General features: G+C 37.6%; 1 protein-coding gene across 4 annotated transcripts in view; it reads right to left on the reverse strand.

The window, feature by feature from the left end:
* The window catches only part of SEMA5A (semaphorin 5A), a 316,989-nt gene that overhangs the window by 196,186 nt on the left and 95,519 nt on the right, over positions 1-25,284 (reverse strand). For all 4 annotated transcript variants that reach the window (XM_061369678.1, XM_061369679.1, XM_061369677.1 and 1 more), the window contains exons 3-4: positions 23,549-23,747; positions 3,210-3,309 (exon numbers count right to left, since the gene is read on the reverse strand). In XM_061369678.1, coding sequence (XP_061225662.1) covers positions 3,210-3,309; positions 23,549-23,672 — 224 coding nt within the window. In that variant the 5' untranslated portion in view covers positions 23,673-23,747. The remainder of the gene's footprint in view (positions 1-3,209; positions 3,310-23,548; positions 23,748-25,284) is intronic.

Consider the following 25,284-nt stretch of genomic DNA (forward strand, 5'->3'; position numbering starts at 1 on the left):
CTGTAATTTATACAGCCATTTCCTTCCTTAGATATACCTGCTGATGGATTTATGGGCAGGCTCTGTGCACATACTCAGCCTTTGTTTTCCTGCACTATAATTACAAACCTCTTCATTTGCCTTTTAGCAGCCCTTCCCTACACCTCTTTCTAATTTTGGTTAACCCTGTTTAAACATCAATAAACAGAATAATACACACTACATAGTTTAAAGTGTCCCAAGGACCTTATGCAGTGATATCAATAGTTCCCTGTCACTACACAAGACACCTTTTGAGACATCATGAAGTCAATCTGACTTTTTACGTAGCTGCATGACATTGGCAGCTCCCAACAGGAATCCAGACTGGATCCCATCTGGGATCTTTGCTAATTTGCTTATGAAGACAAGTCATAAACCTCTCTAGAGGCTTTAGAATTCCAAAAATTAAGAGAATCATCTGCAGTAAGTATCAGTGATGGAAAAGAGATTTAAGAATTTCCAATAGTGTCAAATTTTCACTCTATTATTTTGTTTGGTTTCTAAGATAGAGAAATTTGGAGAAGAGTTCATTAAACTCCACTAAAGTGAAAAAAAAAAAAAACCCAAAGAAAAAAAAACAAACAAACCAACAACAACAAAAAAAACCCCCACCAAACAATTAAAAATGTAAACTGAGCCAGGACACAGCTCCTGGCTGTGAAAATCATTTCTCCAGTTTAGAACACCACCACCACCTTACTAAAGCAAAAGACTAGAGGTGCGAGCATTACCTCCTATTTTTGTTTGGATGCTGAACATGAATCACAATGGGTATGCAAACAGAATAATATAAGTTTATTTGTAGCTTTGCCATGTGCCATATAACACAGTTCCCTTCTCTACCATTGACTGGGTAGAAAAGGGAAAATAATGTTAGAGGACTACAAATTATCCTTTGCACAACTGAACAGGAACTTTCAACTGTTCAGATCTTACTGATATCACATTGCACACAGCTTCTAGTTTTTCAGTGCCTAAGTGTAGTACAAGAAGGTAATAAAAAAGTTGTAATATCCTAAGAGAAATAACTGTACACTAAAAGATATTTCACTCGAAAGGAAGAATTAAAAACACATTCTCTTCACCTATGAGGGCACATTTGTGGCTTAGGACAGAAAATGAATTCTTCTAATGACTCTACAGGTATGTGAACCCTGTGAGGGAGATGTGAAAGAAACTTGTATTAAAACATTACCCACAAGCTATAGCACAAATATCATAATATTAATGCTCTGTTCAGATGCCCCTGGGGGAAAGGTAATTTGTACGAAAGGTACAAGTAGTGCATTAAGAAAAAAACAACAACAGCAGTGCAGCCAGTTGAGACCTGAAAGGCTGCAAACACCATGCCTGTAAATGAGCAGAAAACTCTACATCATATTCACAGTGGAGGGATTCATTCTACGAAGAAGCAGGGACTACACGCAAAAGGTGCATAATCAGCAAGATCAACATTTGCGTTTTTGGGACTACAACACCCCGACAACTGGTTGCTGGTCTTGTAATCCATGACAAAACATGATTTGTGCCATATAGTCTGGCACAATACTTCACAAAGAGAAAAACGTGTACTGAAAAGGATATACTAATATCAACAATATGTACAATCAGAAAAACCTACTGTTAAGCAGTCATTCTAAAGTGAGGTCTCCATGGCCAAATATTGTGGAAAAGCTTAAAATTTAGAATGGAAAATGCAGAATAAGGAAAGGAGAAATCCAATCAATTCTATGAACAAGTAACAACCAGCTATAGTTGACGCTGGAAAACAAAGATTTCTGTTGTGATGCTAAAAACACTCAACATTTTTAATTTTGCAATGTTAGCCAGAACAAAAGATATGAAGCTCTGAAGCAGCATTAACTTCTAGAGAAACCAAATGAATCCTATTGTTTTCACTGCATTGGGTTTTTTTGCAAAAGGCAGAATTGTCAGCTGGTATTTTTTCATAGTCACTGACTATTCAGAAAAAGCTTATTCCATTGTTATTCAAAAGCCTTCATCAAAAGCACAAGTTTAAATGAGCATATTCTTCCCTGAGATTTGGAGCCCAGATGAACAGTATAGAGAGGAAAAATAAAATAAAATAAAAATTTGAGAAGAAGGAATAAAAAGCAAACTTTTGATCTTCATTAGTTACTGAGCTCTATACAGCATGCATCAATGCAACACACAATTCCATAGAACTGAGGAGAGGCTCAAACAGCTCTGACTTATGCTGGCTGTCTTTACAGAAGAGCACCAGTTGACAGCCTCATGCCTCATTTCATTTGGCAGCTTACAGAAAACAAAAATCAACATGAGGGTACAGGATATCCCACTTCAGGTAGGCAAAAGACATATATCTATCTCCACACACTCAAAGTTTTGCCCCTGTAGACAAGCAACTTCCAGTGGTGCATGGAAATAAAAAAAATCTCGCAGTGCATTTTATCACTTCCCGAACCTCATTTTCGACTAAGAAACAAACTGGGAAACAGCAGTATATTCCAATGATACATCTAACAGAAAAATGAAGTGACTAGATCTTCATTAATTCAAGACTAAAATATATTCAGAAGGCAGACGTAAATAAGAAGTTTAAATGGTTAATTTTTTTTGCCAACCAAAATCTTTTACCATACTTCATATAAGGAAAAAAGTCGTCTTCAAAGACTGTCACTGCTTCAACACTGACACCTAAGACAGTGTCACTGTTGATCGCAGCTTGCAAAGTACTGTCCTACTGTGCAAAAATTATGATTATCACCATCTTTCCTACTAATTCTGCAGTCTTTAACAGATTGTTCCTGGCATTGTACTGGAATAATTCTTAGAATCATCCAAGCACAAAAAGCCATATTGTGTAGCCAAATTTGGGATCAACATAAGTTTTATGCTATAGTGACTTTTGTCACATTGTCATGCAGCATCTGCCTCTTGTACTGTACACATCCAAAGTTTAAGAGTATTCCAGGACAGTCCTCTTTAAAATGAGAATAGTGTAAGTTATTAGGATCCAGGCAGCCCTTCTTTTAACTTTGATCAGGAATAAGGAAATAAATATACATAATGTTCCGTTCAGGGGGCCTGGAAGCCAGGGGAGTCACACAAGGGCAAGCTCACACTAGAATTTGGCTCAATATTACCAATCAACAAAGAAGAAAATCTAGTCTTATGCAACATGAAAAGAAAACAAGATTTCTCACCTTGCTCCAGCAATAAGCTCTTTTTGTCCTGGGTCAAATGTTAACTGTGAGAAGTCCACAGCATCTTCTGCTCTGAATATATGCAACCAAGGGGCAATTTCTAAAAGCAATCAAGAAATACCACTATTATTGTCAATGTCATCACTATAGTACATTGGGTAGCCAACATCACATTTGTAGATATTGTGGGGTTGCAAGTTGGTCCTCTACGGAAAAAAGAGGAGACTTTTACCAGAATACCTTGTAATTTATACTACAGGCCTGTAAAATACAAAGAGCAGGCACTCAATACATGCTTGCATGAACTATTCAAATTCTGGACTGATTTATATGCCAGATGTGTTTTTTCTCGTTAGGTAAAGCAGAAATCACCACAGTGCAATTGTAATTCACTGCTACATTCTCAGGTGAAGCCAGATTAATTTTTCATGCATCAGAAGCGGCTGAAGGGTTTAGTTTATTTTTTGCTTTGCTCTTTAAAAAAGGACCTGATCACATGGAAAACAATGAGAAAGACAAGTAAATTTGACTTTTCATAATTCTCACAATGAAAAGGCTGAGACATAATGAATGAAAAGGGGAAAACATTTGAGATTTATGTGAAATCACCACCACCACCTTTCTAGGACCAATATAGGGCTACATAAAACAGGGTAGACAAGTGGGCAAGTTGTTGAAAATCAGCAAGGAGCTTTGCTTGCACTCAGAATATGAATTTATTCCTACTTTCAAAGTTAAATGCAGATAAATAACTGTACACTGAATCCTTAAATATCTTATTATCAGTGTCATTCATATCACTTGTTGAAAACAATGTGGCTATCTGAACAGAAATGGTGTTCTGGAAACACAGCATGATTTATAGTTTTTCACACAGACACACAGAATATGAAACTGCTATCCCATATAAACAGTTCTCTAAAAATATTGCACTTGTATAAAAGCCTCATCCTTTACAGTTTCTCTCCCCATTCGTGGAACATTGAAGTGGGGGGGTTGGTGCCTTTTTTTTTTAATGCTGCTGCAGATCAGTGGTCCACAATGTATGTCAAAGGTGAAGAGGACTATGTATGTATGGCACAATGGGCTTAAGAACCGTCTACTGAAGTCTATAGATATGAAACAGTCAATAAAAAGACCAAGGGTGAGCATATAGTCATGACCATTTAGAATACAGAGTAATCACAACCTCCCTGAGAGTATCATAGCAGTGTAAATTTTAATGCTGGTATCATCAGTTGCTGCTCAGGTTGCTAGCACCTATTTTAAGCTCCTTTCTTTGCTCATGAGAAGATTTTTCCTTTCGCAAATGTCTGGGTTGAAATAATCCATGACTGGTGCCTGTTTCAGGATGATTTGTTCCTAGTTTAAAGTTTTAGCACAAGGAAGTAACCCATACCTAAGAAAAGGGCCCAGGAAAAAAATGTTATTCTGTGTCAAAACGTGTTCAGCCATTGCAGAGAACCATTAAATGCACCACGCAGAAGCTGTAGTATCATACTTGGAAAATCATATGGAACCGTGCAGTAGAATCACTTGGGTGTCAGAAAACTAACTTCTGCATTTTTAATGACAGCCTGCATGCGTCTCTGCAATTTCAGGCCTGTAATGCCAGTTTGTACATGTTCTGCAGAATTTGTAGCTAAATTCACTGTTGATTCCATCGGCACTGGATAGGTTCTCAAATCAGGGTCTGAACACCAGGCAGAAAAGGAGATGGGGCCACATATATCTATGATTACAGCTGTCATCACCTACTACTGCAGATTATTTTTTTTTTCATAGGAAGAAAAAGATATATACCTACAGATATATATGTGTATATATATATGTATATACACACACATATATTTGTGTTTTAGGCTCATGCAGCCTTTCTCTACTCATACACATATAATGCCGCATAGGCAAGTCCAAAAGAGACATTTCTTTTTTTTCTACGTGATTTTGTAACCTTAAACTTTCAGTCATGTATTTTGTATGAAACAGTCAATTTAAAAGTTCTAAAAAGTTGAGAAATTAGGTAGGAAATGAAGATGAGGAAATCCAGATATAAGTCTTTATGAATCTCACTTACTGGAGAAAAAAGAGAAAAAAAAAGAAAACAGAGGTATTGCAGTGCCAGAAGACTACAGGAAAGACAATTCCTTTCCACTCATCCTGTTGTCTCAGCAAGATGCTATAAAGCTTCAAGGTGCAGCAAGCAGGTGACTGAGACCACTTCCAGGTTTGCAAAAAGTGGGCAGAGGACAGGCAGGGTAAGGCAAGCCCAGGCTAGAGCACAAGAAGAGAATGAAGATTTGCTAAGAAATCTCTCTGAAATCCGATTCCCCTCTGTCCCTCAAAAAACTAAATTATTTTCTCCTATCTTTGTTGCATTCAACAGCTTTTTTGCTTGAGGGAATAAGGTTAGGAAGAGCACATTCGAGATGCATTTTTTTCAGCAGACACTCCGACTGTGTCTCATGAGTGTCACAGTGGCATCACAAAGCTACAGCTTAGTGATACTTCTGTAAAGGAAAACAAAACCCAACAGCAACAAAAAGACCATCAAACAAAACCCATGTAAACTGTAAAAGTAAAAGCTTATTGATGAAATTCCACTTTGAGTTTCGCTATAGAAGATTTACGTAAATAAATCAACAGAATAATTATATTTTCATCTAAACAGCAAATTCCAGCTGAAAAGCCTTAGGTGAAATAAGGCCTTTCAGTTCTTTTATGAGTCATCTCCTTAGAGTCAAAAATGCATAATGAGCCATTAAAGGTCTACAAATTATTCTTCTTCACATTAAAAAGTCATAGCAAAATAGCGAGCAATAATAATTTCACTTTATTAATGATTTTCACATAGATGAAACATGAAAAGCTTTATAAACTAATATAGCTATACAATTTTGTATGCTACAACAGTACCACAAATAAATACGTAAGTTAAATTAAGCTGGCTTGCTGACACACATCTGATCATACTGCCTGGTGATCGCAGGTAACAAACCACAACATCCCTCCCCTTTCCAATTCTAGCCCTCCCCTTCCTGGCAGCATTCCCCTCCCCTTTCCTCTGCCCTCAGTTCACATGCAGCACAATAAAATACTTAACCCTTCAATGACTTCTCTCTTCTTACTCCTGATACTGAAACACCTATTCAGACACACCTTCAACCTGGGTTATTATTTTTCCCCTCTAAAACTATGTATGTGTGTTTACTGTTTTGCAGACATCAGTCTCAGAGCTGTCCATGGAAAACTAAATCATGGTATACATGCAGTCATGACAACAGCTGCTCTCCAACACATGTTGGGTCCTTTTGGTACAGCCAAGACATAATTACCCTTAGCAAAAAACATTACTTTTTTTTTTTTTTAAATTGTTATTACAGTACTCTAATCTACAGGCTTCAAAAGGATTCCCAAAAGAAAATGCATGTTTCCCATGGAACTAAAAGTTGGATATTGAAAAAGTTGGTTTCAGAGAAAACTACAGCTCTCTTCACATGCTGCGAATCACATGCTGAGGGTCTTCTTGGGGGTTTCAGGTTTTAGGAGGATGAGGGTTAATAGCTTAGATTTAATAGGAAAGAAAACTTGCCATGGCTCATAAACATATAGCATAGCGAACACACCAGTCCCCTCAGCTCCTAGGAAAGATCAAAGGAGCCTTCATAAAGAGCTTTAAAGACAAAGGAGGTTAACAATCACAGCTGGACAGGAGGACATTAGATACTCATACAAACAATGACATTCCAGAAACCTGTCTTGGTTTTAACTTTAAATTTAGTATCTGCCCAACAGGCCACAGCTTGTTTGGTTCACATTGTGCAAGGACTTGCCATGGGCTGAGCTCTACAATTTTTCGCAAATGAAAAAGTAAAGTTCTCTCTAACTGAAATTTCATTATTCTGCCCTTCAAAGTAGAGCTACAGTAAACAGTAAAATAAATTGAGAAATTACTAACAAGGAACAGTTTCATGCTTAGAACTGAATTCAGAAGCAATCTTCAATGGTAAATAACGAAGCTAGAAGACTGTAATGATCTGATTTCATTAAGAAATTAACATAGATATTAAAAAAATCACTAGTGTTTATGGTGTGACACCTATTGTCATGGTGTCCTTGAAAGTAGTGAGTGTAAAGCTAAACACATACGTGGTACCACCTTCTGAAGAAAAATTAGCAAAATAATAATAGTAACAATAATACTACTAACAATAACAACAACATGGTTGAAAACTAGCAGATTTGCAATATTAACTGAAGTCTCTAGGAGGCATTGATACAACAAATTGACTAATCTTGTAAGAAAATTAAAACATAACACCACATGCTAAACTTACTTTATAATAAAATGTATTTAATCTGCAGATGACACAATAATCCTCATCTTTCAGAAGTTGTATAATGATTTTAACCTAACTTAGATCTTCTCTTCCCATGATACTCAAGTTACATTACTATCCTTTTCAAAGGCTGTGAGACAAGTCAGAAGTCTCCACAGTAACATGCCATGGTGACTCCATTACATCACCCCTGCTGCCCTTTTGCCAGCCCCATTAACCCCAAGGGAATCTATTAAGAGAGGTGTCACAGCTGGCAAGAAGTGATCCACCTGTTCATTCATCCAGAGCGCCCTGTTTCAGGATTTATGAGCAATATTCCCTCTTTAAGGACAGTAAGGTGCACTTGCAAGCACTCTGCTGTGTTGCTTCAGGACTCCATTGTCACTATTTTAAAACCAGGACTGAGAAAAAAAGATTTTCTTCAGTAATTCCAGTGCATCATCAGTATGAGTTCAGTGTGATTGTTAAGTCCTCATTCTAAAATTCCCATGATAACATAAATATACCCATGAATAATAAGTTCACTCAGTGTAACTTCAGGAAAACAAGCACATTTCTCGGGTTGGAAAAAAAAGACACGAAAAATGGCACGTCAGAGCATGATGCATCTTTTATGAATCGCTTTTATCTATGCTATTTTTCTTACATTTCCAATCACAAGTCTTTTCTAGCCCTTTCCCTGGATTCTCTCCCCACAAAAATACATTAAACAGCTTTGCTGGTAAGTCAGTGACTCACCACAGATGAAAGATAAAAAGGTATTACAGCTCAGGTGAAGAAAGGAAAGATGTGCAAATAATATTCCAGGGCTTCCGACAAAACAAAACCAAAACAAACAAACCAAACAAACAAAAACCCACCAAAAAAAAAATCCACCCAACAAACACACACAAAAAAAACCCCAACCAAACAAAAAAAAAACACCTTAGTTTGTCAACAACTTTGAGCAACCTGGTCTGATGAAAGGTGTGCCTGCCCATGGCCTGGGAGTAGGAACCAGACGATCTTTCAAGTCCTTTCCAACCATAACCATTCTATGGTTCCATGATTCTATGAACACAACCTATTTTTCTAGGGCTTATTCAATCAATGTGCTGCTCAGCATTCAGCATGTACATTGACATTCATGTACAATGATTCCATGTTTTAAATAATTTTGTTCAATTTGGTTAAAAAAAATAAAAATAGTAGTAATTAAAAGAAAAGAAGCAGCAGCTGTAGTTACAAACATGCAACAATATGAGGTATTACATAAAGGTCTTTTTTACCCTCATACGCGCTTCTGAAAACAGCTGCAGACAGACTTCTAGCTCAGGCATCTGAGCTTGTCTGGTTGTCACTGTGATGGAGAGAAACCTACAGTACACCTGAACAAACTACCTTGTGCACTTCCCAGGCTGCAGTGCCACGAAGCTCCACTGCAAATATGGTGGTTCTATTTCTGGCACTTAGTGTTTAAATCCATACACATACAAGCTATTCTTTATGTATTTGTAAAGTCATTCTTTACATATCTGTACTTACTTTGGACCAAATTTTTCCTCAAGCCTAGACTAACACTGCTGCAAAACAGATCAGAACGGGCTTTTCCCAATGGGTATATTCCTGTTTAACACTCTACCCATGAAATCATTAAAAGTGCCATTTCTTTTGAGAAAGATAAGCAAAGACAAGAAAAGCAAATCATAAAAAAAAACCCACACACAACTCATCTAACAAATATAGTAAGAACAGCAGATACCCTTCAGTATCTCTTACAAAAAAGACTCATCCTGGGAGTTGGAAGTACCCCAGCAAAAAAAGAAAGCAAGTTAATTATACTCATCTCAAAATCTGAGCATGAACGTCTGCCCTGCCACTTGCTGCTTTTCTTTAAGACCCATGGTAGAAGCAGCTCAGAGCAAAGCAGAGAAGGCCTGACAGGCTGCTTTTCCAAAACCTGCAATTCCAGACATATGCTTTCAATATGTAACTGTATGATCTTCAATATGTAATTGTATGATCTTCTTCCAGGACCATATACCTCCTTATCTTTATGATCCTGACTCTTTAAGCAGATTGTCTCGCAGAACTGTATCACTAAGGTGACTGTGTCTTGCCTGTGCTGTGGAACTCTCTTCCACAGAAGGTTTGGGGAAAAGCCCACAGGGAGATGCTGTAGAGTGCCTGTTGCCTAGGCTGTGCAGGAAGGCTCACTGTAGAATGCAAAGCCAGAAGTACTCAATACAGTTATAGCCTCAGGTCAAAACTCTGGGAATTCATTAACCCTTTTTACACAGATCTTAATGCTGTCCTCCTTTAGCATACCTTTTAGAGGCAGGGAAAATAACAATGTTTCTTGCAATAGATGAGTTTAAAGGTAGTACTGACATTACATTTTAGTTCCAACATAGAAGTACAAGGAGCAGGAAAATACCCTATAATCTGACCCTTAAATACCAAGCACACGTATTGTCCACCAGGATGAATTAGAGGCCAAGAAGGTGCCTTGTTTGCAATTTTTAGTATATCAGAAGGACAAATTACTGCATTAGAACCATAGTCAAATACAGAAACAAGAAAAATGCTACTCTAACATTTAAAGCCTACAGCAAGAGACAAGTCTGCTCTAAAATATAATAATAATAAAAAAATAATCAAAAAAGCCAAGTCAATCGGAGCTCAATGCCCCAATGAAATTCCTGGTGCTGAGATTAGAATGTGGCTTGTATGTCCACTTTTTCACTGATACAGTACAAACACACAGTTGTCAAGGCTAAGGAGGGTCATGGATGTAACTGATCTAAGAGTCTTTGATAGCAGAAGGCTCTAATAATCTAAATGAGTACACCAGGGCAGACTGGACACAACATATGCGGAGAAGTGTACTAGTCCAACAAAAAAAGATGGCATCAGATGACACCATTTCATGCTTCTCTGTAAAAAGTAAGGATTAGGACAAATAGCTCTGTCACCATACTCAGTATTGCATTTTAATAAAAAAAGACATTGCATGTAGCCTTTACCATACAGAACACATTGATGTGAGGGCTGTGTACAGTGCTGACTTTAGTAATTCAGAATTAAGAGTATGTGGACATCACAACTAGGAAACAAAAGAATATGTACTTATAGTAGCTAATCCCTACATTTTAATAAAATTTAAGAGTATTTCTTATAAAAAATAAGAATATTTTTAAATCTAGATAATACATTGAAAAATACAGGCATTCCAGTAATCAGATAGTAACTAGACAGTAAGACCTCTAAAGTTTTTAAAATAGGGATCCAGGAAGAGATAAAAAAATTAAAACATTGTTTCTTCCTGCCAAGGGAAAAATATAAAAACAATTGTTTAGGCAGGGTTAGATAATGCAATCCAATCCTCTATAAAAGAAAAGATGGAGTTACGACTTTACCCAGCATGATTAAATCAGCAACCACAAACTAAAAGATTCCTCTTTTAAGTCTTACCACACTACATTTGGTTCTGCTTTAGAAACATGAAAACATGTTAGATCTCCATCTGCAGTTCAGAACTCATGTTTGCTCAGGGGAAGAGATAAAAAAAAAAAAAAAAAAGAAAAGAGAAGAAAGAAAAAAAGAAGGGAAAAAATAAAGAAACAAAACCAACCTAAAACCAACAAAAATACAAAACCAACCTAAAAACTACAGTTCCCTTTCAAGATCCAGTATTCTGAAGGTCTCTTCAGATTACAAACAAGGCAGCTCCCCTCCTTCTACTATCCAACACAATGTAATACAGTCCTGGAGTTTGCCTTTCCTTACAAAGAGAACTGCAGAGGCCAAGAAATAAGTACGTAGCTCTAGCCTTAATCTAGAAGCTCTGCCAGCTCTCCAAGCTCCCCTCCACTTTAAATAATCCATAATAAAACAAATCCCAAGACCATAAGCCTTTTGACATTTTCCAGAAAGTTCATCACTTGCCTATTGGGCGTTTGTTTGTTAAACAACTCTTACAGCCTCAGAACTATTTTGGAGCTACCGAGGCAGGGCTGTAAGTAATTTATTTACTATTAATGGGAAAAACAGAAAATAAAGCATACTTGAAGTATATGTTTCTTGACTTTAAACAAGTGAACTTGAACTTAACTTTCTTAAGCCTACTGTAAACCTGCTTCCTTCTACCTGGCTCCTCTCATGTCTCATTAAGCACAAAGTCATTGTCTCTGCAGTTTGTTTGCCACTCTCCAGGCAGGCGCATTTACAGTGATTACCAGGCCCTGGTTCCCTGACCTGCTTTTACCATCCACTCTAACCTCCAAAGTCTCAAGGTCTAAAATCCAGCCTGCATTCCTGTTTTCTTTGTCCTGCCAGAGCCTCCCCAGACAGAAGTGCATATTTCTGCATTCTTGTGTGTGTGCAGATGTCTGTTACTGGGATAATTAAAGGGAATTTGGGTTTTGACTGTCTGTGCCCTTAGGGAAGAGACAGTAACATCTGCTGCAGTGACTACTTATTTCTTATTTTTCTGAACAAGGGTTTTGAATTGTTTATGCTTCATTGTTCAAACACACAGATTGCATACGAATACAAGAAAGTGCAAGGGAAAAAAGGACTGAACACCCACCTAGATGAAAGTGGTTTCAGCGCTATGGGCACAGGTTTTATATACTCAGAATCACTTTTGAGTTATACAGAAATTATGCAGTGACAACTTACCAGACATGATATGCAATTACAGCCCCTTTGAGTTTTCTTTCCCTCATATATAGAAACCGCATGTAACTAGAGCCCTAGATCATTCCAGAAAAAAAAACTGACAACAATAAAACCTACTTTGCAAAGTTGCAATAGCCAACTGGAAGAGATCGCATTAACCGTACCCTTCCCTCTTGTAAGGAAATAACCCCTTGACTTAGATATTGTGTACCTGATGTTATAGTACCTTTAAATTATACAGTACCAGTCATTTAAGGATAGTACTGTGTTAAAAAATTGTAACTGAGTATACATAACAACAGTTTAAGTTGTTAAGAACTGTGATTAAAAACTTTCAGTTGCCTGATCTTCCGCACCGCCTTTTGAACAACAAACCTAAAGAGACTGACAAGTAAGCCAAGAGTGGAAACAAGATGTCTAAATCCTGGTCTGTTTTAAAGCAAAAGCCTTACCAAACTTTACTAATTGTTCAGGTTAAGAACCATGAAAAAACCATACTGGCAGACTACCATGAAGAATCAACTAAAATTTAAGGAAAAAGGAGAATTAAAACTGAGTTTGGAGGGAGCAGTCCTGGAGCTTCCCCTATGGGGCATTTCAATACAACAGATTCATGTTCGCCTACTTGCAGATTGCATTCAACTGTCATTTTTACTCCGTTTTGTCATTCCATACATCTGTTCTCATTATTCTGTAATGGAATATTCATAAGTATCAGCCTGAATGACATTACCTTGACATAAACTCAAACCCACTGATGTAGAAACACAGTAGGGATTGCAACCTGCCCTCTCAGTGTTTAGATTCTCCACTATCTCAGCTGTGGGAAACTGCTGTCCTCCTAGTAATCATTAAACTTTGTTTTTTTTTAAGCTGTCAGAACCAGATTTAGCAACCCTGCTCTTCTTGAATCATGTACCTGGCTGTACAACAGACAGGAGCTCAGGGGCAGTGGAAGCTCAGAGGAGAAAACAAGCATAGCAAAGGCTTTTCAGAAAGGGGATGGAGAAGGACAAGACATATTTCATGTGTCATGTAAGAGCAATCAAGGAGTCACTTCCATTGCATTTCACAGCTAGGATGAGTTTTCTGCATATCAGTAAATAGCTTAACATGAATTAGAAGAAGGAGGTCAGACAGGAAGAAGAGAGGTCTGAAGGATCACTGGAAACTACTAAAACAAATTTACTGTAGCAGGCTACACATGATGGAACGGTTAACAGGTTGCATCAGTTCAAGTCAAGATTCTTACACATAAACACAGACATATTTGGGCAAAGGAGGAGGCATCCAGGCCAGAAACATAACACACTTGTATGCACACTTACAAAAAACCTTAAACCTAATAGTTTTAAGATTAAAGGTGACCAGAAGCCTCTCATCATATTAGAAGCATATTCAAGAGGAGATGGGATAAGGAATGATGCTCAGGTAAGAAGGCACATGAAGGTATACAAAATAGAAACACAAACAGTGCAGTGCTAATGAAAGGTGCTGAAGCAAAGATACAGAGACTTAAAAAAAAATAAATCAGGGAATGTTCCACATCAACGGCACCATAGTGAGAAACAAGTAAGGCTAAGTTTACATGCTTTAAGAGACATGAAGTCTGGATGATAGCATATGCACAGAACGGCTAAGTTAGATAGAAGGCATAGAAGGAAAGACCAGAAAAATTACGGGAATACACTGGGTAGAAGACAAAGCGGGGGAGAAAAACAAGAATTATTATCCCCCACCAAACTTATGCTCCTTCTCTTTTAATATCCTGTTTGTGTCAGCTGTTTGTTCAAGATGTGCCCCCCTCCAAAAACAAAAAAAAGAAAAAAAGATATAAGGAGTTTACTGTAGACAGCAGTATATTATCAACCATTAATATCTCAAATGTCTCAATCCAATTTATAAAAGTGAGAAATGGTCTATACCTGAAATATATAATTTAAGAGCAGAGAAGGGGGAGAACACAGAAAGTAATCAGAGCAAAAGCTCTAAAATAAATAAAAAATAAAAAGGTGTGACAATTCTGAGGGGGAAAAAAACATCAGTGAATGAAGGAGGATGAACCAAGAGAGACTTTCGCCCAATTTACACTATAAATCACCATGCAGATCAGCTGATCCACACTTCAGAGTAGGGACTTATTCATCAGGATAAGCAGAAATGAGCATGCTGCTATAATTAGGACTTTTTCTGAGCAGTGAAAACTATACTATGACGTTCAGTTGTGTTTTGATGTGTGGGAAATACTACTTAATGCATGCGCACTGGTGAAAGATTTACTCTGCCCTGAAGAGGTAAAAAACCAGGAGATTCACCCCTCAACCAGCACAGAGCTCGCACATTCTTCCTAGTGAAAGCAGGTCCCCCTTCCAGTTGCCAGTTTTGGCCCTTGCTCTGTCTGTCTTGCTGAATGTGACACAGAAGGACAGACTGACTGCATAAGACACTTGACATACTTAGTCATGACCTCTCTTCAGAGGGGCTTAGCCTTTCACATTCTGTACTTACATGATGGCTTTGGCAACTGGCCACAGAAGTCATTTTGCAGAAAATCATGTTGTATGGTTACATAAAAACAGTATTTGTTCTCAACAAGGAGTTTTGTAAAGAAACCCGCTCAGTTTTTATATATGTATTGCAGAGAACAGAAGCATAAATCCAACTGCGTATAGACAATTATAATAAAGCCACGTTATTTTTTGGACAATCTCTCTGTTGCAATTAGCACAACCTTGTTTCTGGAACTTAGTGTCTCGCAATGACGCTTTCCTATTTATGCTGGCATATGAACATACTAAACTTCATTATTTTCATTGTTTTAGCATAATACAATTTCTTGATTCTATCACTTCTGCCCAAGACAGCTCATAAAATATTTTCAGGTCTGAAGATATTTCATGCCAAAAATATAAAGACTGACAAAACAAGTTATATCGTAACACAAAGGGCATATAAGGTAAAGCCTGACACTAATCTTGGATAGAGCTTGCAGTCAGGACTTCAAAGTTGAGCATACTCCCCACCTCCTCCATTCCCCCACCACAGAAAACAAAGAGATGCCCCAAGCCAAAAAAGGAAAGTGAAAAGCAAGAAAAAGAAATGGAAAAACCACAACCCCACTAACAACAGAACATTTCTCTTTGTAGATATTATGTTTGTTCGGAAGGGCACTGTCAAACTCCAGGTGTATGTCATTATTTGTCACTATTATTGCTTTAGTCAATTTACTGTAGAGCTAGTTGTAAAACGTGAGCTCCTAATTCTCAGAAATGGCAGAGAACTGCCAGTTCTTCGTCCATAAACCCTTCAGAACAAAACCTGAAGTAAGCACTATAAATGGACAGACAAGCTTATGACAAGTCAAAAGTGTGGTCTCACCTGAATGTGGCAAATTGCCATGTAACAAGTAAGTCTACCATGTTCAGCCATGCAAACAAAATCAGCTGTTATTCAGCATCCCACAGTCTTGTCAATGGCAAATGAGCAGCGCCAAAGAAGGGAGGCAGGAAAGAAAGCATGTGAAAAAAAATCACTTTGAAGCAGCACTGACTGCACTTCCCTACTTCCACCCATTATGTCAAATGAACACAAAGTGTCTCTGGAAGTTTATTTAAGATGTTAAGAGGGAAAATTAGCAAACATTTTTCCTCCACACCTCTATGATCCCTTGAAATCATAAAGCTCCAGGTAAGGCCCAAGGGTGGGCCAGGGATTTCGCAGATCTCTCAGACGATGCAATAGGCAGCAGAAGGTGACTTCAGTGGCAGGTAGTAAGGGCAGGAGGTGCTACTGAGTGAGTGCAAGACAGGCCCTGCAAATGCTGAACAGAACCTGGAAGGGAAGACCACAGGAATGAGTCTTTCCAGAAATTGGTCACTACCAAATATGAAAACAGAGTTGCTTAGGATCACAAATCCAGTAATTGCAATTGTCACCACCTTTCACAAACTAGCAGTCTAGGTCACTAGGTCATTAAAGCAGATACTTGCAAAACTGAGCTATGTTACTGTTGCTGCTTTGAGAGGCCACGCAGACTGTGTGGGCTCCATAAAGAGCTGGACATGAATGGATTACACCAAGGCAAGTTAAAAAGGGCTGACTCACATCTCCTTAGCCATGAGATGTTAACCAGCCATATACATGATCCTCCTCTTCAGTCAGCATTCATTACCTTTGCAACATTTGCCATGTTGCAAAGCAATCCCTGAAAAGGGAGAAGAATCGAATTCACATGAACTGGCATGGAGATTATGCATAGAGAATTCAAAACATAATTTATACTTTGCCAGATGATTTAGAAACAACGGATATGCTACATTAATGCCTTCTCCAAGGGGTTGATCAGTAGAATACTCATACTGACAGTTGTCAAGAGAAGGGACAAAGGGTACCTTACATCTCATGGAAAAAAGAAAATTAAATACTATCTGGTAGGAAAAAAATAAAAGAGAAAAATCTAATCAATATTGTGTTTTCCCTTGTCTCTAAACACACCAAAGCTTCTAGAAGATGACAGAACTTCACTGCTTAGGAGCTCCAATTCTTGGTTGCTGATCTGTTCCTTTAACGTATGTTTTACAACCTCTCAGTAAAAATGCCCATCTCCATTGAAAATACATCTCTTTTGAAGACAAAGAAAAAAAGAAGTACACCCTACCCCCAGATTTTGCTTCCATCTGCTAGTGGAATGTGGCAGGAGCCTCTTTCTTATTTTGCTCCTTTGTTAATAACCAGGAAATTTAAAATGCTCCAAACTTCCATATTAGGCCAACAGGGAATAAATCAGCCATTGAAAGTCTCTGGGAAGGCTCATAGGACATGTCTGTGCAGCTTACTTGCCATTGCAGCCACTGCTGATTTTCAATTATCAGAAATGTATTACAATTACTAACACTCAGTGATAGTCCGGCACTTGGCCAGGACGCCAAAAGAACTGTAAATTGATGCTTAGTTTAAAATATAATCACTTCTGCTTAGAGAATTCAGTCCCTTCCGTATCCTGGTTTTTATGAGAATGCACACCAAAGACACTGGGTGATTCAGGGAAATAGTGAGGGGATAGTACCCTTCAATCTTCAAAGCCATGATTTTTAAAATTAACAGTGAGCAGTTGAAAGTTGCCTTTCCCCAGCAGGTGCTTCAGTCTCCTGTACAAAAGTAAAGGCAAACTTCATTTGATACAAAAAATACACAACTCGTGGAGGAACTATCTTCCTCCTTAAGAAGGGCTGGCTCTTGGCAGGATGGTATAAGCAATCCCATAGTCCTATCATCTAGACAAACCAAAGTTGCAATATCTAGCAATCGACTTTTCTTCACTGATGAATCATCCTTAAATAAAGAAAAACCCCAAAGAGGATAGTGGGTGGAAAGCAGTACACCTCAATCTTGCTGTTGAAGCTGGCAGGAGTTCTTTACAGGGTATTTTTGAAAACCAGTGGAAAGAGAAGGTAAAAACAGTAGGAACCAAGCAGCTTAGTAGACAACTACTATTAGTTTAAACAGTAGCTTGCAACAAGATTATGGAAAAGAGAAGAGAGTACAAACAAAACTAGGTTCATACACCACATACCATTCTTCATTCAGCCCACATGTTATTTCCTCTTGGCACATGTTAAGTGCATGCACTCCATATACAAACCACATGATAAAATGAGCAGAGGGATGTACCGAGTCTCTATTACTTAGACAAACATCAAGTGAGGGAATTCTGTGGTGGTTAGACAATAAGGTTAAAAAAATATATTTCTTAGGATTCCCGAACCAAGGAATCAAAAAATAACTATGCTATTTTTCTTTTCTGGTTAACCTTAAGTAGAAATGAAGGGTTTATGCTCATTTCTTATATGGATCAAGACATCTTATTTTTGAGCATGTTTATTCAACAGATAAGTTCTTTATAGCACAGCGTGTATTTAAAATATCACTAAATACAGCTTCTAAAATTATATCAACTTATGCTTTTTTGTTGAGAGAGCATGACTCAAAATTCATATTACTTTATGAGAGGATGAATGAATGAGATCTGACCCAGAGCAGATGATCCCAGCTGTAGTCTCAATGTCAATTCAGTCACGTTCACAACCGCACTTTATTTCTGACGGAAAAGCCTAAGAAATTCAACTTTAAGCTCTTAAACTGCAGGACAGTCAATACTTTTATCTTCACACCTGAAATTGGGGTTGGGTCCATTTTTTTAACAGCTTACATTCACACACCTCTAAAGCTGTGATGGCCTCTTCAGTTCTACCTCACGGATGGGGTCTGCCTACAGCACAAGTTTTCAGCTGAGTTAGTGACTTTCGACAGGTCTGACAGTTTCAGAGTTCAGCAAATTTTGGCAGGGGACACAACAGGTGGAGGGAGAGAGAACAAGGTGCCACTGTAACTACTTTCACACTTTGGGGTTCTTTGGGCTTTTTTAATCTAATAAAATACCAGCTCCAGAGAGAGCTACCACCGAGGTTCTGTAAACCAGATGGCTAAGGGCTTTGAAACCTATGGAAATATTTACTCAGCTGGTTTGCGTTGGTTTTTGAGTAAGAATAGTTCCGCTTTTATAAACAGTCATTGCTTCTCATAGGCATCTTATTTTTGTAAACACTGTTTGCCTATGATTTACCCCTTCCTGTTCCTAGCCAGAGGAAATTTGGTTTTCACGGCCTTTTCCAACTGTTTAGGTTAAACACATCCCTTTTCTATATTAAAAGACTGTTTTCCAAGAAGCAGCTGACCATCAGTAAACCCTAATTGTTTTAAAGAGCGAACATTTCATACCTGCATGCACATGAAAACATATCTAGGTTAATATATATATTTCTATATATATGTGTATATAATTATAAGGCTCTATCTTTAATGACTAGCTTATTTCAGCCCCTTTTCTTCTTTAATTCTTAACTTATTTCAAGAATAAATTTGCACATTTCTAATACATGGGAAAGTATGCATAGACCAATAAGTCTGTGTGTTCATTCTGTCATGTGCACCTTGTTTCCTATGGGAAAACACCCTATATGACACTTTCAGTGCAGCTGGACCAACGAAGAGTCTTGAAACCAATTCTTAACAGAAATTTGAATTCTGCAGTAATACCCTATTCTAAAAAGTCATTTTATAAGAATTGCATATCTGGAGGAAGACGACTCCTCCAAGAGAAGAAACTTAAAAGACAGACTATGCATCACATAAAATACTGAACTGCACGCTACTGAACTGATCCTGTCAATCCATCCCCTTCTCAGAGGTCTGCTTTTATATAAATGTTATCTCTATGATAGCTCCTACCAACTTTAAATAATGAGAAAATTTAAATTGCAGCTTCCTAGGAAGACACAAAGTGCCTTATTCTAGTCTAGGGAAGACTTAAGAAAACAGATTATAGAGCTGAAACATTTTCAGATCTACAGTGAACTGTCTTATTTTAGTTTCTGGGAGAGAGAAAAGTTGCCTTACGCATTCCTAACATTAACTATGCACATAAACAAATTACAATATGATTATTACTACTATGTAGTAATAATAAAAGATTTTTTTGGTCATGTCAAAAATCCTTTGAAAAGGCATGCATCTCCCCTGTTCTGCAACTTCTCTTTCCTCTTCCACCAGCAAACAAAGTACTTGAATAAAGGTTCTCAATTGGTAGGTGAATTTCTTGCCATTTGGTATCAGGAAATATATCACAGTCTTTCAGCTAAAACTATTGAGCTGGGAAAATCAGTGATAGAAATAGTATATGTCTCTACAAAAGGTAGCTTGACAGGATCATCACCTAAGTGAGCAGTTTTTGATGGGCAGTGGAGAAGAAAGTAAGCTCTTTCAGGAGATATGCTCCCTTTCCATATTTCACCACGACAACTCCTGGGAACTACTTTTTCATTTTATTCGTTTTTTGCAGATGTTGATCCATACGCTACACCAGACTCTCACTCCATTAGTTTTATTTAACAGTTTACACTCCATCTACCATGCCTCTCAAAGGAAGACAAATCAAATGAGTACATTCTATTTTGGCACACCAGAGCTACAAAAAAAGCCTTTAGACAGTTATAAATAAAACAAAAGAGTTGATATCTCTGTAAAGTTAGTACTGAGTTTACAAGCTTTAAAGTACCTACCAGTCAGTAGCACTCAGCCTTGGCACCTCACATAGCATTTAGCTCTGGTGCATCTAATATTATTATATGACTTTACGGGATAGTATTGCAGCATTCAAATCAAAGGTTTCATAGTTGTTAACTGATTGCAGGACTCAGTGTTAGTCTAGCAGCATTAATAATGTCAATAAATACAGAGGGCATTTTCCTATGGGCATTCATGAAATCGGTAAATGCTTCAGGGATAATACAGAAATCAGGAAGAGGGATGATAGAATCCCAACCACTCCTACTGCAAGATTAATTCACAGAGCAGCTCTTCTCCCACACATCTCTTTTTTTTTTTTTTCTTTTTTTATACTTTGATACCCCAAGTAGTCCATTCCACACAGATTGAAAGACAGACTTCTTAGTCATCTTTTCCTTTGGTCTCATATCTCCTGTCTTCTCTTAACTAGCAGTCCTACAACTACAAGTCAATCACGGTGTGTCCACACCAGTTATGTTACCTAGCTATTTCATGCCATATACTGCATTTCAAATATGTTTCTGTGTGTACTTTCTAAGATTTACTGATCATTCCCTACAGATCACTGCGGTCAGAATATTTTTATGGGAAGGAAAACTTTTTCAAGACATGACAGTTAGATATGTCATGGATATTTACTGATTAAGGATATTTTTACCACAAAGGTCAAGAGGGAGCCTGGCACTAAAAATCTTTCTGAAAATCACAGTAACAGTCTGACAATAGATGTTTCTATACAATTCTATTTCCCACATATATTTACATCAAAAAGGAATTGGTTTTGTTCAGTAAACTCTAATTGCAACACTGCCATTGGCTACATTAAAAGATGAAACTGGAACAAGGTGACAGAGGAGGTCTCTGTCCCCAAAAAGCCTTAGTATAGTAACTTAGAACTGGAATGACATCACTAGAAATTAAATATTACAGAGAACAATAATGATCTAAAAGGTAGGATCAGGTTAAATTCAAGCTATTCGCGTAAATGTTGGCTGAATCAGACCCATAAACCAACACATTTTTAATTGAATTTCAGCACATGGATGAGTCTCAATTACTTGCTTTTACAGTTGCATATAGAGTGATTCCCTTAGTTTGTGAAATTAAGCAGTTAAGTGCCAGAATTTTAACAGTGCTATTTTAATTTATAACACTGTGTACGTGTGTCATGATAAAAAATAACATTTTTAACTAAATTACACACACAATACAAATGCTAAGAAAAACAGATATTTCATCAGAATAAATCATACTACTTATCAATAAATGAGAGATAAAGGTCCCTCCTTCATAATAGACTGATGGTTTGCTATTCCCAGATACAGAATGCAGCCACTTTAATTCATTCTCCAATATACTGGAGAAAGGGACAGCTGGTAACATTGCTCCTATGAAACCATTAAAATGCCAGAACAAAAATACTTTCTGCAGAATACACATTATTTTCTCTAACCTTATGAAAAGAATGGAAACAAATCTTTTTTCAATTAAAATTCAATAAATCCTAATTTGTTGGAACAAAAAAGTTACACATATGCTTTCTTAGAAAAACAGAAGAAATGCAATATGTAATGTAATACATCTCAATCCCTACCTCCTCATAGCTATGAACTATTTGGAATTTATTCTAAGTTGTGACACTAATGGAAAAAACTCTCAATTCAAATAAATTAAAAAATCAGCTAAGTTATTAAATGCCTCGGATTTTTTTCCGACAACATCCTCCAAGTGTTCTTCACTTGTCCAACTACTCCTCAGCGGTCCATCATAATAATCAAGACAAGAACCAGATGTATGAAGACTGGTTTGTCAAAGCAAGGAACTCATGGTGGAGTTCCAATGCAAAAAGGCTGTATGAAGTGTATGTAAGCAGAGACAAGGCAACCAAGGAGGAATTTAGAAATACCATATGGGTATGTAAGGACTGTGTCAGGTTAAAGAAAGTTCAGTGAGAGTTAAGACTTGTATGGAATGTTAGGGCAACAAGAGCAGCTTTTAGTGCTGCAATATAATGAAAGGTCAAACAGGGAAAATAGAAGCCTGTTGCTGAATTGGGCAGGTGATCTAGTGCCCGCAGACAACAGATAAAGCTGAGGAACTCAACAGAGAGTTTGTTTCAGTCTTCACCAGCAATGTCTCAAAGGTATCTGGTGTTTAGCAAAGAGGTTCAAGAACTACCAGCTGTAGATGTGGCCTGAGTCAAGGATGACTTGCAAGACCTGAACCTATACAAACCCATGGGATCAGACAAGCTGTATCCATGGACACTAAGATAAGTGGCCACTCTTCATCTCTGAGAAGTCACAGAGATGAAGGAAGGTCCTCAGAAACTGCAGGAACACAACTGTGGGAAATACAAGCCAGTCAATCTCAAATTCCTGGGAAAGTTATGAATTTAGTCCTTTTGGAATGCACTTTTCTGGACATACGGAAGAGAAGAAGATGAGTGAGAACAATCCAAGGTGAAATAATTCCTGACCAACCCAACTGCCTTCTGTAATAAAATGACTATAATTTTAATGATGAGGAAAAGCATGGGATATCATTTATTGCAAGGCTTTCAACACTGTCTCACTGCAAGTTAAGGTATTACAGTCTGTCTCTTCAGGTAGGCAACAAGATGGGCAAAAAAGCTGGTTGGGTAATCAAGCTGGCTGGATTATTAGAGAGATAAATGTTTTACAGACCTTACTCTACCACGAGGCTAGTAACAACTGGAATATCACCAGGGCTGATCTTCAGGCCTGTCCTGTTTAATACCTTAATCAATGAACAAGGGAAGGCACCAGAGTGCCGTCAGTAAAGTTTACAGAACACATTAAATTCAAAGAAACACTTCATAAGCTTGAGGACAGAGCTGCTGTCCAGAGAAACCCAGATGGGCCAAGAACCCACTTCATGAAATTAAGCATACACATGTAGCGGCCTGCAGCTGGAGAAGAAAATGCCATGCAATAATTCAGGTTGGTTTTAATTACAAGAGGAAAATGAGTCACACAAGTTTAAAAGACACATACAGCACCAAACTTTGAAGAAACTTTGTACGCCTAGTTGTATTTAACTCCTATGGAACACAGTCCAGGTTACTATATAACAGCACTGAAAGAACTTTTTTCATACACCATTATGCATTAAAATCAGAGGTTTCCATGAACAGATTACATAATCCTTACCCAGTTTCTGGAGAAGTTTGGTTTTGCGCTTGCCCCTTACCTTTATATGCAATAACTGGGTGCTCAGCTCTGTGGCAGTGGGTATCTTCTGTTGTTATTGGCTCCAGTATTCCTAATACACCAAATCCTGCCAACAGCAGCGCAAGGAGGCAGCTTCCTTTCATGGTGGTCACGCTGTCCTCCACAGCAGTCACTTCTTTTAGCTGGCTACTTTTCTTGCACACATGTGGGAAAAGTGCCTGGAATATACAAAGAAAATACTCAAGCACAAGAGAAACACCCACCAAAAAAAAGAAAGGCCACACACACAAAAAAAAAAACCAAAAAAACAACAAACCAATCCCCCAAAACAACAGAAAACAACCCCCCCAAAAAAAATAAACAGTTTTTTGATGTTTAAAACAAAACATTTTTTTGGCTGTGTAGTATTTGACTCCTCAAAAATATTCTATCAGCTACTCCTCTAATTCATTCATGAACTTATCACACAATTTAGGAATATTGATTTCTTTTATCACCCAGAAGGATTAAAAAACTGTTATTTATTCTCCCCTCTTCTATTTTAAATTTTAATTTTATAATGTGTGTGGGAAAAGTCATGTTCTGCAACATTTTTTATTGTATTTTATTTTATTTAGACACAGTAAATGTATCGAAATTTGTGTTCCACATTCACTTGGCTCCACTGCCCCTTGATCTGCTTTCCTCAATGGAAAAAAGGTTAAGGTAGGAAAGGAACTGCTCCTTCAAGTTACTGTTTTGACAAACAACAGCCTTAGAGCATGCATTTTTGGCCTATCCATGAAGTATGTATAGCACAGCACAGAAAGCAGTAGGACAAGGTTCACCTCAGTACTCTGATGATGTACTTTTGCTTTACAGGAAGGAGGGCACTGGTTCTGACATCCCTATCTGTTTACCAAGACTGATGACAAGGTGGTGCAGTCATCACTATTGGTGACACCAGTCAACAATGGTTTTCCTTCAGTACCAGAATAAAGTTGAAGTTTCAACTCCCTGATTTTATGAAACATCCAATAACTATACTTATTTTATAAGTAACAGAATATTCACGGTGTCAATATAATCTTAGACCCAACCCAATTCCTTTAGTTTTATCATAACAAACATTCTAAGCAGTAACAACCTAATGCTGTGACCCAAAAAAACTTCCACCACTAGCAGATTTACTGAGTCCCACATCCTTGCCTGCTGACAGCACGCAGTTATGAGACATCACTGCCTTTCAGAGAAGACTGGTGCTTTGAGACAACTCCATAATGGCAGAAATGTCATTCTGCTAATTAATTGAGCAATTCAGGGAAAAATAATAGCCAATATTGAGTTCTAATGCATTTGATCTCACTGAATTGCACTGTGCTGCTTAATTATGTGGAAATTTTCTATTAGTGTAAAATGAACATCCTAAACACATGAAATAAAGGGCTGTTAATTAAAAAATACTGTATAGTAAGACCAAAGAGTTTTAAAAGCTCAGAAAGCAGAATGTTTAGTAAATGTCACTCCCTAACATTACTGTAGCAGAAGCCATCATAAGATGAACTGCTCTTCTCTTACCACTTCATTTTGCTTTCTTTAGAAGCCTTTCAGCTAAGAAATGGACAGATCTAATCCTTAATTTCAACTAAAATAGTCAAAGACATAAAATATCTTAATACATCTGAGCGGTACATCAATTTGATAGTCAATTTTATCTTCTCTGGTATGTTTAAGTAAAAAAAAAAAAGAGGGGGGAAGGAAGCTTCTAGGCAGTTA

The sequence above is a fragment of the Neopsephotus bourkii genome, unplaced genomic scaffold (assembly GCF_033783945.1).
Source record: "Neopsephotus bourkii isolate Nb327-2 ecotype Australia unplaced genomic scaffold, CSIRO-AGI_Nbou_v1 NB_1508, whole genome shotgun sequence".
In the NCBI taxonomy this organism is placed as follows: Eukaryota; Metazoa; Chordata; class Aves; order Psittaciformes; family Psittacidae; genus Neopsephotus; species Neopsephotus bourkii.